The sequence below is a fragment of the Myotis lucifugus genome, unplaced genomic scaffold, assembly GCF_000147115.1.
Source record: "Myotis lucifugus unplaced genomic scaffold, Myoluc2.0 scaffold_180, whole genome shotgun sequence".
Taxonomy (NCBI): Eukaryota; Metazoa; Chordata; class Mammalia; order Chiroptera; family Vespertilionidae; genus Myotis; species Myotis lucifugus.
The window spans coordinates 1,679,457-1,694,575 of record NW_005871228.1 but is presented as its reverse complement, the minus strand read 5'-3'; the positions used below and the strand labels follow the sequence as shown (position 1 = coordinate 1,694,575).

At 48.6% G+C, this 15,119-nt stretch overlaps 1 protein-coding gene across 1 annotated transcript in view; it reads right to left on the bottom strand.

Moving 5' to 3' along the window:
* TRIM14 (tripartite motif containing 14) overlaps positions 1-12,978 on the bottom strand; it is a 22,119-nt gene extending 9,141 nt beyond the window's left edge. Inside the window, 5 exon segments of the mRNA XM_006096484.3 lie at positions 3-90; positions 2,650-2,883; positions 9,779-9,874; positions 12,725-12,759; positions 12,762-12,978. Coding sequence (XP_006096546.1) covers positions 3-90; positions 2,650-2,883; positions 9,779-9,874; positions 12,725-12,759; positions 12,762-12,939 — 631 coding nt within the window. The 5' untranslated portion in view covers positions 12,940-12,978.
* Between the last annotated feature and the right edge of the window lie 2,141 nt (positions 12,979-15,119).

Below are 15,119 nucleotides of genomic sequence, written 5' to 3'. Positions count from 1 at the left end.
CTTGATGGGCGCGAAGGATTGGGGCACGGGGTGGCACAGCTCCCCCAAGCGCATCTGCTGCTTCAGCTCCCGCTCAGTGGCCGTGAACTCCTGCAGGAACACAGGGGGTTCAGGGTGGCTCCACGGCTGCACCAGGAACAAACCCTGGCCACCAAGTGCAGGCCCCACCCCACCCTGCCCTGGCACCAGTGGTCAGCCAGGGCCCTGCCCCCAGGAATGACCGCACAGCAGACCCCACACAGCAGGACCCACACAGCAGACTGTCATTCCTCAGTTCAAAACACTCCCCTGGGCCCCATCTCTATACGGGACAAAGTCTAAGTTCCATGGCCAGGTATGTAAAGCTCTTCATCAACAAACCCTGGCCTCCCGATCCAGCTGCATCTCCCAGCTCCCCTGCACCTGCACCTCTGCTCACCTCCGACCAGGCTGAACGCAGGTGGCTCTCCAGCCCGCCAAGCTCTCACACGCACGTGGTTCCCTTCTGCCTGGAATGTCCCCTCTGCTTCATCCTTCTATATGCGCCTAGTGAGCTCTTCCTCGTCCTCTCACACCCTGCTCCACTGTCACCTCCTCCTAGAAGTCTTCCCTGATCCCCTAGGCAGAACTGGACCTTTCTCGGTCACACTTTGCTAGCTCACTTGTACTGTGTTGTAAATCCTGTTTCTGAGCATGTCTCTCCACCCATGAGCTGGGGCCTGTGTAGAACAGGTTTCTCAGTGAATATTTGATGAATAAATGAACGAGCAAGTGGAAGGAATGATGAATGGTGGAAATCAGTAGCTTTGGCACCAGAGAATTAAAAAAAAAAAAAGAGAGAGAGAGAGATGGCAAAGCCTTGAAACTCTACTTGTGATGGAAGAATAATATCATTCTTCTCCATGGAGCAGCCCTTTGAATTAGCTATTCCTAAGGGGTACCATTATTTTATTTTTATTTATTTATTTTTTAAATAATTTTTATTGATTTCAGAGAGGAAGGGAGAGGGACAGATAGAGATAGAAACATCAACGATGAGAGAGAATCATTGATCAGCTGCCTCCTGCACGCCCCACACTGGGGCTCAAGTCTACAACCCGGGCATGTGCCCTGACCTGGAATCGAACCGTGACCTCCTAGTTCATAGGTCGATGCTCAACCACTGAGCTATGCCAGCTAGGCAGGGGTACCATTATTTTAAAAGAAACAAACAAATGTACCCTCCTGTGCCTCAAAATACAGTAACCATTGTGCATAGGACAGCACCTCACCCAGAATTTTTTGTTAGGCTAATTTTTTATTTTGGATTTATTGGGGCGACATTGGTTAGTAAAATATATAGGTTTCAGATATACAATTCTACCATACATCAACTGTATACTGTATTGTGTGTTCACCACCCCAAGTCAAGTCTCCTTCCATCACCATTTATTCCCCTTTGCCCTTTCCTCCCTCCCCCCAGCTCCCTTCCCCTCTGGTAATCACCATGCTGCTGTCTGTGTCTATGTAGGTTTGCTTATTTTTTGTTAACTAACAATGAGACACAGGCTGAGTTGACCAAGGGCACATAAAGGCACAAGCCAGGCACACCAGGGCCTGGCTTGACTGGTTTTGCATTAACAAATTTATTTGTGCTATTTTCCAGCCAGAACCCATGCAAATCTGTGGTTAGACTCGGTGCCACCTTTATACCTACCCTGCCTCGTCCCAGAAGCCTTTAAAGCAACTTTCAAAGGTTATCTAATACTGCAAGAGTTCCCTTTACAGGGCGGGAAGTGAAGCAAAGAGGAAACCAGGATAAGAACGTAAACTGGAAAACAGAGTGAGGTGAGGCACAAAACATATGCCATGAAGTCACAACTCAGCTGCTTGAAACATATTTAGCTCTGAGCTTCCCAGAAGCCACAGCAAAGAAGGAAACAGGAAGACGTACGTGAGTGGAAAGCAATCCAAATGCACAGGTGACTGCCCAGGAGTATTGACAGAAGAGAGGAGTTTCTCTCCTGGTTCCTCGAAGACAGGAACACCACCCTCAACACATGCTTTCACTAAGTGTAGCATGAACATCATAGAGGCTATTTCTTAGACACTCTCTCCGTTATGGTAATAACCTCCAGGGAGCCCAGTGGCCGAGGAGTACCATTCTTCTCTCCCCCTTGAGCAAACTGCGACCCAGCTCTTGAGGTCTGCTCAGTAGCTGACAGGACCTTGCCTCTCCCGGAGGGGTGTCTCAATGAAGACTGTATAGGTAGAGGCCTGGGCAATGATGCTTTGCAGCTTGAGAGTCAGAGAAACCTGGGTTCCGGTCCCAGCTCTGCCACCTACCAGCTGGGTGACCTCAAATGAGTCACCTCAGCTCCCTGAGCCTCGGTTTCCCATTTGTAAAGTGGGGTGAGAATATCCACTTTGCAGAGTTCTAGTAAATATTAAAGCTAAGATCCATGATGGTGGCTGTACATGTTATTTCATTAGTCCAAGATATACATTATGTTCCTAACTACGTCTATTTCCTGACCACTTGTGTAGGGGCAAGAAAGTCTACTTGCTAACAAGGCAATTCTCTGTGTATTAACTCAGTGTGTAAATACTGTGCTCAATGCCATAGAAACCACGATGAAATGTGGGTGGCGGCTGGCAGGTGGCAGCTGTGAAGCAGAAACCCAGCATTACCTGCAACAGCTGGACAGGGTCGGGCTCCTGGCTGATACTGCAGATCCTGTCGGAGAGACTGTTCAAGACGTCAATTTGGTCCTCACACGACTTGATTTGCTCCCTGTATGCCTGGAGGGTAAGCTGGGTATTCTTATCGATGAATTTCTTGGCCAGGACTTCCTCTTCATCAAGTAGCAATCTGAGTTCAGTGAATTTCCCTGTCAGCCAGATTTTACTTGACTCTGCATGAGCCTAAAAAGAAAACCCGTTGCAGATGATGTGAGTGCCAGCTAGGAAATCCAGGATAATCAACATGGAAAAACTATTACGACATCTAAAAGCAAGGTCCAGTCAGGGACAAGATCAACTTACAAGAACTCAAGCTTTCCTAAGGACCTGCCATAACCAATTGGAACATGCAGGGAGAAATAAAGGTCCTTTTAAAATAATGGATGATATAGCAATGTATCTAGAAATAAAACTGAAAAAAAAGCTGTAAAGACCTAGATAAAGAAAAGTATAAAATTGTACTGAAAGACATAAAATAATCTGAATGGGTGGAAGAAAAAAACATATCCCTGGTTGTGGAAGATTCATTACTATAAAGGTTCTATTTGGTTCAGCCACGGTGACTTAGTGGTTGAACAACGACCTATGAACCAGGAGGTCACAGTTTGATTCCTGGTCAGGGCCATGCCCAGGTTGCAGGCTTGATGATCCCCATAGGGGGCGTGGAGGAGACAGCGGATCAATGATTCTCTCTCATCATTGAGGTTTCTATCTCTCTCCTCTCCCTTCCTCTCTGAAATCAATTTAAAAAATATTTTTTTTAAAAGATGCTATTTATCTCCAACTTAGTCTATAAATTGGGCACACTCCAAATAAGTCTTAGCATGCAGATTAAATAAATATTAAATTATCATGGGGGAGCCCTGGCCAGTGTGGTTCAGTTGGTTGAGCGTCATCCTGTGTACCAAAGAGTCGCTGGTTTGATATCTGGTCAGGGCACATGCCTGGCTTGAGGGCTCAATCCCCAATGGGGGAGAATAAGCACAAGAAAAGTAAAATATTGCTTAAAAACATCAATGAAGGATGAGTTGCCTTATTAAATATCAAACAAACTGTAACACCACAGGATTTAAAACCATACAGCTTAGGCATAGACAAAATGGTCAGGGACACAGAATAAAGAGTTATAAAAAGTTATAAAAGAGTTATATATACACACACACAATAATGGTGGCATTTCAAATTATTGAAAGGGTGAACTATTCAATAAATGGTATTGACACAATATGCAATTAACCATGTATTTGACAAAAAATTTAAGTTAGATTCTTATTCTATATATAAAAATAAATTCAGACAGAGCCCTACCTATGAAGTAGTCTTGCCAACAAATGTGAACCTGAATTAGATCAAGCCTCTAGATCTAAATAAAAGATTAGCATAGAAGAGAGAGGAGCGTGTGAGCCATCAACTTAAGAAATACATCAAGCAAGTGCATTTCGAAACTTTATTTCACTCCTAATTCAAACAAATAAAATGTGACACTTATAAGACAACTGGAAATGTGACCACTGAGTGGATATTTGATGACATTAAGGAACTATTGTTAATTTTCATTCGTGTGATGATGAAACTATGGTTATGTACTTTTAAAAAATGAGTCCTGCCCTGGCCAGTGTTGCTCAATGGTTAAAGTGTCAGCCTGAACACTGAAGGGTCTCCCAAACATGCCCTGACCGGGGACAGGGATCGAACCCGCAACCCAGGCATATGCCCTTGACCGGGAATCGAATCTAAGACCCTTGGGTGTGCAGGGCATGCTCTAACCATTGAACCACATCTGCCAGGGCTACAAAATAATCTCCCCCTCCCACCCTCAAAAAATAATATTAATGGCAATACACATTGTTATAACTAAAAATATCCCCAAGAAAACGCAGGGGCAAGCATTTGAGGCTGATTATGCAATATGGTTAAAAAAATTTAAAAAGAGGGAGAGGTAGCATTCTGGCAATGAAACAGGAAGTGCTGTCTGGTTTAGGCTGCATTGGTTCAAAGCGAAACTGGATCCCAGATTGAACTGGACTGAGGTCAGGACGCGGCTGGACTGGGCTGGGGCTGGGCCAGGGCCTGACAGAGTCTAGCTGAGGAGATCTAAGGACTGTGGGGGGGGAAGAACTTGAGCAGCGACAAAGCCCTGGCCTGGGAGGTGGAGGATTTTACACATGGAATGGAAAGAACTGTTTTGCTGAAAACAGTATGACTTTGGACAATCCTGTTATGAACGCCTCTCAGGGGCGTCCCACCAGGGAAGGAAGTGTGCTGGCCAGCCCTGCCCAGGCCACATTATTTATGACATCTGTGCACTCTGATATGTGGCAGCGGCTGGCAAGAAGGGGCAGAGGAATGGCCACGCCCAGCGGGGTGGTGGAGACCAATGGCATCGCCAGGGTCAACAGCAAGGCCAAGCCCTCAGCTTCCGAGTCTCAATCTGGCAAAGGCTGGTTCATATCCCCTACCCCATGCCGTGGTCCAGTCCTTACAGCTTGGGTGGGTCACAGGGAAAGGTATAAAGCCAGGAACTGAAGATGCTTACACATTCCCCAGGGAGCCCATCTAGGCTCTGTTCCCCCCCCCCCCTCCCATCCCCCCCAACTCTGCTCAGGAGGCAGCAGGGCTGACTCCCGCAGGCCAGGATCCCCCTTCAGGCTGAGTTTGATTTGGTCAATTGGAGGAGGAACTAGAGGGAGGTCAGAGGATGAGGGGAACAGCCAGGGTATCCTGCCTCCCCGCGTCCCCCCCACCCTCTGTTCCCACAGGACGGCGCTCTGGTTCCGGCTCCTGCCTAGGTGGCCCTGGACTCTGCTAATACCACCCCCTCCCTTTGGCCCTGCAGCCCAGGGTGAAGGTGCTTCCTGCTGGGGCCAATTGCCTCACCACGCCCTGGTTGGCTTCCCTGCCCCTTCCGTGCCTGTCACCATTCCCTGCATTCATCTCCTCTGGGTGAAACCCCCAACGTGTCTTCTGTCTTCCTGGGTGGACCTTGATAAACACAGCCATGGCCCCAGGTCCACCTCTACCTTCCTATGTGACCAATGACAAATTATTTCCTCTGCCTGGGTGGCCCCATCTCCAAGGCCTTCCAGCCTGACACTGTGCACATTCTAAATCCCTGCCTAGATCTGGATCCAACAGACATTAACTAAATGTAAATATACATGCATTTTCTTCATATATAAAAGTATCAAAAGCTCCTTGTAGAATATTCGGGAGATTCAGGAAAAAAACACACAACCACTGCATACTGTCATCCCAGTTTGAATAAAAAGTCAGGGTGGCAGGCAAGTGTTGAATTTTCCCTACACCTGCATGTATGAGCCCCCGAGGAGCCATGATGGGGACAAACAGCCTAATAACAAGGGTGTCAGAGAAAATCACTTCATAGGTGTGGGTTGGAGATTAATGACCAAGTCCTCCTTGATTGTTCTATGAAAGGGAGTGGTTGGTTAGGCTTGCTCATTGGCTTCTGAACAGCAGACTTTGGACATTGTCTGATCTTTATTGATTTTAACTTATTTACAAAACTGTTTTATGGGTTAACTTTCAGGTGAATGGCCTTTGCCTGGCAACTGCCCCATGTAAACGAGTTCAGAGCAACACGCTTGCCTCAGACCCCCTGCCACAGGCCGCCGGCTACAGCTGGGCAGAACGTACAGTAATCCTCACAAATGTTGTGCCTGTTGAGCTAGAGGCATCACTTCTGGACATGTGTCCCCAAGGAAGTAAATCAAGGTGCCAGAAATGTTCACTGCAATGCTATTTTACATTAGTGAAAAGCTGGAAATGACCTAAATGTTCAACATTAGGAAAACGGCTTAATGAGTTAACAACCCCGCCCTCCCCAGAAAAACAAACAAAAAACAAAAAAACACCAGAAAAACCCACAATCCAACAGACAACAAGAAGGGAAATCCTCAGGTGCCCCAAACAGAGGGAACTTGATGTCGGAGCCGTGGGCAGAAGAGGAGCTGAGTGGCCCCCGGGAGGGATGGGCGTACAGGTGTCTGGGACACACCGCACTGGGGCCTGCTCAGTCAGGGGGCGCGCAGGGCCCTTGGCCCTATTCCAGGGGAAGGGGAATGGGGCCTCCTGCATCAAGCCAGGGTCACAGAGAGCTGTTCCATCCATGAACCAGGCACCAGAAAAACTCGACCCACTGGCCTGGGGAAGCGGTAAGGAATCTTGTCATCCATCCAAGGTCTTGGGGGAAAAGAGAGTCACTAGCAAAACAAACGAATAAACTCAGTAACAGGCTTGGAGTCTGGATGTGCGGACCCTCAAAACTAAAAAACTCACAGGACAACCGGTCTGGAACTGCTGAAACTCAGCCCGCCTCAGACGCTCACGTTACAGTGCTCTGCAGGGGCTGCCCACACCCAGGGCACATGGGGCACCGTGGAAAACGCCCACTGAAGGCCAGGGGACGACACAAACTCCAAGTCACACAGGGAAACGAGCCGCCATGCCTCCCTCCACCCTGGATACTATACCAAAGAGTATTCGTGTACAGAAAAAACATAAGCCGAAACCGGTTTGGCTCAGTGGATAGAGCGTTGGCCTTCGGACTGAAAGGTCCCAGGTTCGATTCCGGTCAAGGGCATGTCCTGGGTTGCTGGCACATCCCCAGTGGGAGATGTGCAGGAGGCAGCTGATCGATGTTTCTAACTCTCTATCTCTCTCCCTTCCTCTCTGTAAAAAATCAATAAAATATAAAAAAACACACACAGAAAAAAACACATAAGTCTCAAAATGTGAACTGGTGGTTGGCCTGGAGTGGCAGAATTATCGCTGAATTTTTAAAAATCTGCTGTTGACCAGGAACTGAAATATAAATGCCCACAGGAGACAGCCTGGTAACATAGTGAGGAGAGTGGGCAGGCAGGGGCTGGGGGAACTTGCAACGCATGTCCTTCTCATGAGCATGTCCATTGCTCAGCTCCACGTGGGAATGTAGGCCTAGCGGGGCACAGCCTCCTACTTTTCTACATCTAACTCTTTATACAAATACCTCTCAGCTTTAAAATGCTGATCACTAATTTTTCTGAGAGTCATTTAGGTGTAAGTCCAATAACACATGTTTAGGAATTGTATGCTGAAAACTACAAAATACTGATAAAAAAAACAAAGACCTAAATAAATGAAGAGATATGCCATGGTCACGAATCCTCAAACGCTGTAATGATAGAGACAGAGAATAAACTAGTGACTGCTAGGAGTTAGGGATTGCTGGGGGCCGGGTGGGGGTGACTATACGGGTGTAGCAGTAGGTAGACCTTGGTCGCGATGGAACGGTTCTGTATTTTGGTTACAGCAGCAGTTACTCAAATCCACATAGGTAATAATTTGACGTAGAACACATATACACACACTGTCAATGTTCTGGTTTTGAAATTGTACTATAGTTAGGTAAGATATAACCCTTGGGGCAAACTAGGTGAAAGGCACGCAAAACTTACTATCTTGGCAACTTCCTGTGAATCTATAATTATTTCAAAATAAAGGTTTGAAAATTGGGCAGAAGGTTAAAAGAAAGAAAACCATTCCTTACTCTAAGCTGAAACCTGCCCCCTTAGACAGTCCACATGGATCCTAATTCTCACTTCAGGGCCCCACGCTGTATCTGCTCAGAGACTTGCAGACAGGGGACCCGTGCCCCCATCCTGGTCTAGCTAAACAGACCAAAGCACCGCCCCGCCCGCCCCCATCCCATCAGGTGCGCCAACTTTGTTTCCAAATCCTCTTGAACTGATTTATCCGCCTGAGATTGGAGTCCTACCCTTGAAGATGTGAGGGACACTATTAACAATTACGCCAGGGCCATGGGTATAAACCACAACTCTACTCAGCAAACTGAGTCCTGTAGTCAGTCATCTTTCAGATAATGGATGTTGGGCAGACAGGGAGCCAATTCCGTGGCCTGGCTTGGCCTCGGCATTTCCACACCTTAGATTAAGCAGAACCCTGCTCCCTTAGGCTCTCCATGTGGATCCTAATCTTGTCTTGGGGGCCCCACACTGTATCTGCTCAGAGATTTGCAGACAGTGACCACCACCCCCCACCCCACCCCCGGCTGTGGGCTACTGCCACAGTCAGAGCCAGTCAGTGAGGGGCTCATTGAGCTCTCAGCAAAGCAGGCCCTGGGAGGGCACCCCCACCCCAGCCCTCACGCCCAGGAGGGGGCGCTGAAGCTGGCCGAGTTCACATAAAAGGCCCCTAGAGACAGAACAACTTTTTCAGTCAAAATGGCAGCTCATGATACCATCAGCCCCGACTTCCCACTTAAAACACAAAAGAATCCATTTAAACAAACACCGTTAGGAAAGGAGAAGCCTAAAGAAAGTAAATATTTGTGGAATATATTTATACCTTACTTTCCCTTTCATCATGGCAGTGAAACTTAAAGAGCTATCTGTGTGTTCCTTAAGCTGCATTTTGCTTTGTTTAAGGTGACTAGTCCCTTCAGGAGAACGGCCTTGGCGATGGCGAGAGAAAGGCGACTCCCCCATTCTGTGAGGTATTATGGGGCAAGGCTGGGGTGTGGGGCAGAGGCAGACTCACCACAAAGCTAATGGAACAGTAGCCTCAGGCCCCTGCCTAGCAAGACCCCCGTCATGGTCTTACACCTAATATTGTTTTCTTTTGCTTAAAAAGGGCCCCCTAAATCAGTGATTTTCAACCTTTTTCATCTCATGGCACACATAAACTAATTACTAAAATCCCATGGCCCAACCAAAAATATACTTTTCTGCCGATCTGAAAAAAAAAAATTAGGTATAATTTTCATTCATTCACACCAGATGGCTATTGTTGTGTTGGCTGTTGTCAGTTTTTCATTTGATCATCTAAGGGAAAAGTGGTCCATGCCTTTGACTAAATAGTCAGGTATTGCATGTTTTAAAAATTCTTGTGGCACACCAGTTGAAAATCGCTGCCCTACATTATAGAAGCCCAGGCCCCACCAGACCTGATCTCCTTTGAGGTTGGTTTTAATTTTTCCTTGGCTGCATATTGGCTGCACCTTGTGTCCGAGGAGAAACGTGGACATCTCAACTAGAAGAAGGAAGAAAGGTCCACTTGCCTTGAGCTTCTCAGCAGCATCTTCTATCTGGTTTCTGTTGCCAACTTGCTGCTGCTTCTTGATGGCCAGCTGCCTTAAATATTGTTGGGTGAGTTTCTGTATGCGAAGGAATTAGGGGAAAAGTCTTAATACTGTCACTTTCACGATAACAAGGCTCTGCAGGAGTCATCTCTCACCCCTGCCTTGTGTTTCCGCTGAGGTATCTGAGACTCAGGAAGGTGAGATGATTTGCCCAAAGTCAAGTATTAAGTTAGAGGATGAGCTGTAATGAGGGCCACTCTGGTCCTCAGGGATTCTTCAAACCATGATGCCCTCCCCACTCTTTCTAGGACCAGCCTGTTTGTGACCTGATCTTCCAGTCCCTCAAATAGGACCTTAAGGCAAGCAGCGTGAGGACAGGGGAAGAGAATTCACGTACAGAATGAATATTAACTGAGCACCTAACACATGCTGGGCCTTGTTCCGGGAGCTGCCCTTGTGGAACATGCATTCCAGGGGGGTCTGTGGCCCTCTGGCCTGGACTGGGGTTCAGAAGATCTGCATGTGTGAGAGATCTGTGGGGTTCATGCTCCCCTCCTCTCCCTCCCACCTGAAATGGCTCCCTTCCCTACCTCTGCTTTTTGCAATAGCCACTTTTCCAAAGGTCTGCTCTGTGACCCTCTCCCCACCAGTGGGACTTTACCCCATCCCCTCCCCATCCCAGCCGTCTTTCCGCTGGTCTTATCCTCCACTGACCAGAGGGTGACCTAGAAGTGTTGGCCGAATCAAACAGAATTACTAGGGGCTGCCAACTTCAACTGGAGCCACCCAATAAGTTATGAGCACAAGCCCCAGAGTCAGACGGGACCTCCTGGTCTGAGTCCTATGAGGTGACCTGGGCAAGTGACCTCATTCCTCTAAACCTTGGTTTCCTCAGCTGTAAATATGGGGTGGAATTCATAGGGTTGCTGTGGAGAATACGTGCTCAATTAAGTGTTTCGTGTAGTGCTTGGCAGACAGTAAGTGTTTGATAGAGGAAGCTGGCCTTATTTTAACAGCCAACAAGCACTTGCTAATACTATGTGCACAGTTTGATTCTAGGTGGGGTGTGGGATGGGGACACAATAGTAACCCAAGTTCCAGGAGCACACCCTTATCCCTCTGTGATTTCTAAGCCTTCAAGTCCAGCTCCTGTCCATCATCCAAGGATAACTTGGCCTCCTGATGCCTGTGCTCTCCAGTCAGAGGCTATTTCTCCTATCTTGGTACTTGGTGAAGCCCTACTCATCCTTCAAGGCCAGTTCCAATGGCACCTCCTCCAGAAAATCTCCATGGGCTTCTTGCCCCTGGTTCACACTGTCTTCTATCTGGTTCCCACTGACCATTAGGATTCCTGGTTACAAAACTTACCACACTGTATTGTCACTGTCCCCCCCCACCCCCACCCCCCTGGCTCGAGAACTCCTCCAGGTCTGGGAAGAATTGATCTATTCCTTGACTCATGGCACAAGGTATGTGCTGAATGGATGTTTGATGAATGAATGAATGAATGAATGAATGAAGGGATGGATGACAGATAAATAGGTGAGTGAGCGGTGTGTGGATACAAAATGAGTACCCATAGGTAGGAGGGTAGACTTACCTACGAGACCCACAGCCATATCTCTGGACAGCACCCTTAGCAACTGGAAGACAGTCTTTTGAGGAGCTGTTATCATCACAGCCATTTTATATAAGAAAAGGAGGCCCTTAGAGGCACAGGCAGGCCTTGAACCCAGGACCCCACTTGCTGGACTGGCCCTCACAGGGCCCATTCTCACTCAGAGCTCCAGGAAGCCTTCTTGGCTTCTCTTCCCAAAGCAGTCTACATTTCCCTACCCTGGTCCTCCCTTTCCCTCTAACCCTGACTTAAAACTTTAGACGGCAGGGACAAATTCTGTCTTACCTGTTTCCCAGCCTGGAAAAGCAGGTGCTTAATTGTTATTTGTGGAACAAATCAAGAAAAGGAAAGTGTAGGCAGATGCTGTTGCCTCCCTCACACGGCCCCAGGGTGAGGCCACTGACTTTTAATACCCTTAATCTCTGCCTGTCTATGCCTACAGTGAGGGTCCATTCTCACCTTGGAGCTCCAAGGTTGTTAACAATGTGGTAGTGTTAAGTCAGCCACACAAGAGAAAGAGGGTCTTGATCGTGGGGCTGGAAGACTTCCTGGAGGTGTTAGTGGGAGAATCATGTGCTAGAGATGGGTGGGCCGCCTCACCCAGAGAAGCGGAGGGATTTGACCAGAGCCACCGAATAAGGGGCCACAGGCTGGACCAAGATCCCAGAGCCCCTGCCACTATTAGGATTAAACAAGGGGGAGGGCTCCCAGGTGAGAATGGACCCGTGGGGGCAGTCCACCGCGTGGAGTCCTGGGTTCAAGAGCTGCCTCTGCCTCCAGAGCTTTCCTTATCGATACAATGGCCGTCCTCGCTCCCACCAGTGATGCCTGTGGAACTGGAGTGGGTGTGGAGAGGGAAGGGCGGGGCAGGGTAGGTAGAGGATGCCCCTAGCGCAGGCAGGCAGTCCAAGCCCCTCTCTGTGGGCGCCAGGAGACAAAACCAGAGACATTTATGTAGCTTCCCAGGCTGCCAGGCTGTTTTCCCGTAGAAAGGGATTTTAATCTAGCTAACAGGCAGATTTTCTTCTGGCCCCAGAGCAGTGTGGCGGGTCCGCCATGGTGGACGAGGTCAAGGGTACATGCGAAACAGCCAAGGCTCCCGCGTCCTCACTCTCAAACCCACCTGTTCTGCAGGTAGACTGGTGGCCGTGGCTCGCATTCGTTCTCATTATGAACAATACCTAGGTCGGCCGCCGGGCTGCCTTGGGGTTTCCGGGTCCTAACGGGAACTGGGGAACTGGCGGGTGGACCCCGGGCTCGCCCCGCGCCCCCCGCGCTCCCGCCCCGCGCGCACACAGCGTCCCCACCTGCACGTGCGCCGCCTCTTCCCGAGCCAGGCCACCGGGTGGCCGCGGTGCGCGCCCAGCACCGGGCAGAGCGCGCACACACAGTGCCGGCAGCGGCGACAGAAGAGCTCGGCCACGCGGTCGCCATGCTCTGGGCAGCGCCAGCCGCACGCGTCCTCCGACTCGGCGGGGCCCGGCCCCCCAGGTGTTCGGCTTAGGGCCCCCGCGCCCGCCATTCACTCCCACTGTTCGGCGTCGCTGGTGCAGGAGGAGCGCTGGTGGGGAATCGAAACCGGACGGCGGGGCGGGGCGGGGCCCTGGCTCTGGCCGGCCCCGCGCTGGGATGGAAGATGGCAGCGGGCCACGGCCGGGGGCGGGGTGAGGGGACCGTGGCTGCCTCCTCACCCTCCTGACCCGCAGGGTGCTCGCCCGCCCCACCTGCCCCCACGGTCCTTGAAGGCTCAGGCCTGGTCTAGCGGCTTTGTGCCTGGCCTAGAGGTGGTGGCCGCAGCAGAAATGGGGGGCCGCTCCTGCACCCCTTAAAAACAAAACAACCGGCTCTTTCCCCAGCAAAATGGATTTAGTGGGGCAGAGCAGAGGAATTGCAATTCGGGACGAGCAAGCTATTGTAAAAACCATAGGCAAGTCCGACCAGGAGGGCACTGGGAGCGGTCGTTCTGAAGGAAAGTCCATTAAAGGAAAGTGGGAGTTCAGGGCGCTGACAGCTTCTCATTGGCTGAGTTGCTGGGCAACAAGGAAATCTTCCTGGGGGAGTAGTCAGGGGGCACCCACTCGTATTGACAATTCTTCCCGGTGGGGCGTGTATTGACTTAGAGGGTAGTGCCTGAGGGCTCCCCCTTCTGGCCTCCCGACTCTAAATGAGGGCTCCCTTTACTTTCACATTCCTATTGGGCTGACTGGAAGGAGGTGGGCTCCCCCACCCTTTAGTGAGGACAGTCTACCCTGTCGATGGGGCCAAGTTAGCTGTGGCCTTCCGGGTGGTATGCATTTACCTACACTTTTCACTTTCCCTTGATTCTCTCTCGCCATTTCCCCAGGAGAAATAACCATTCCCACATTTTTAAGAAACACCCTGGAAACTCCAATTGCCCCCAGGTTAAAGTCTCAGCCTCAACGGAATGTACTAGGTGTACCGGTTAATAATGCAGGGTTTTTTGTTTTTTTTTTCCAGTAGATGGAGTTACACATATGTTGATATATATGTGATTTGATATGTATGCTATTTTGTTGTATTGACAACAAGCTTCAAAACGTCATATGTCAAATTTTCTGAAGGTGTTAACATAGATATATTTACGCCTAAAAATGTCGAATTTCATGCCAAAAAAAAGAGCATTTGCGGGAAGTTTTAATTCATTACCTTATTTTGAAGAAAAGTGCTGCTGAAAGTTATCGGATACTTCCGGAAGCTTATGGTGAACATGCCCCATCTCAAGAGACTTGTGAACGCTGGTTTAAACGCTTTAAAAGTGGTGATTTCGATGTGAAAGACTAAGAACGTCCAGGTCAACTGAAAAAGTTTGAAGACCAATAATTACAAGCATTATTGGATGAAGATGCGTGTCAAACTCAAAAACAACTTGCAGGAAGATTAAACGTTGCTCAGCAAACAATTTCCGATTGCTTACAAGCAATGGGAAAGATTTTAAAGGAAGGAAATGGGTGCCACATCAACTGAATGAAAGACAAATGGAAAACCGAAAAGTCATCAGTAAAATGTTGCTTCAACAGCACGAAAGGAAGTCCTTTTTGCATCGAATTGTGACTGGCGATGAAAAGTGGATTTATTTTGAGAATCCCAAATGCACAAAATCGTGGGTTGATCCAGGTCGACCATCAACATCGACTGCAAGGCCAAATGGCTTCGGAAAGAAGACAATGCTCTGCGTTTGGTGGGATCAGGAAGGTGTGGTGTATTGTGAGCTTCTAAAATCAGGTGAAACTGTTAATACTGATCGCTACCGATAACAAATAATCAATTTGAACCACGCTTTGATTGTAAAACCACCAGAATGGGCCAGAAGACACGGCAAAGTAATTTTGCTTCATGATGACGCACCATCACACACTTCAAAACCAATTAAAGACACATTAAAAGATCTTGCCTGGGAAGTATTAATCCACCCGCCGTATTCACCAGACTTTGCTCCTTCAGATTACCACTTGTTCCGATCGATGGCACACACACTTTTTGAGCAGCACTTCAAAACATACGAAGAAGTGGAAAATTGGGTCTCTGAATGGTCTGCCTCAAAACAAGAAAAGTTCTATTGGAATGGTATCCACAAATTACCTGAAAGATGGGGGAAATGTGTAGCTAGCGATGGACATTACTTTGAATAAAGCACTTTTGATGTTTCTCTTGAAATTATCGTGTTTTCTTTGATTACAAAAT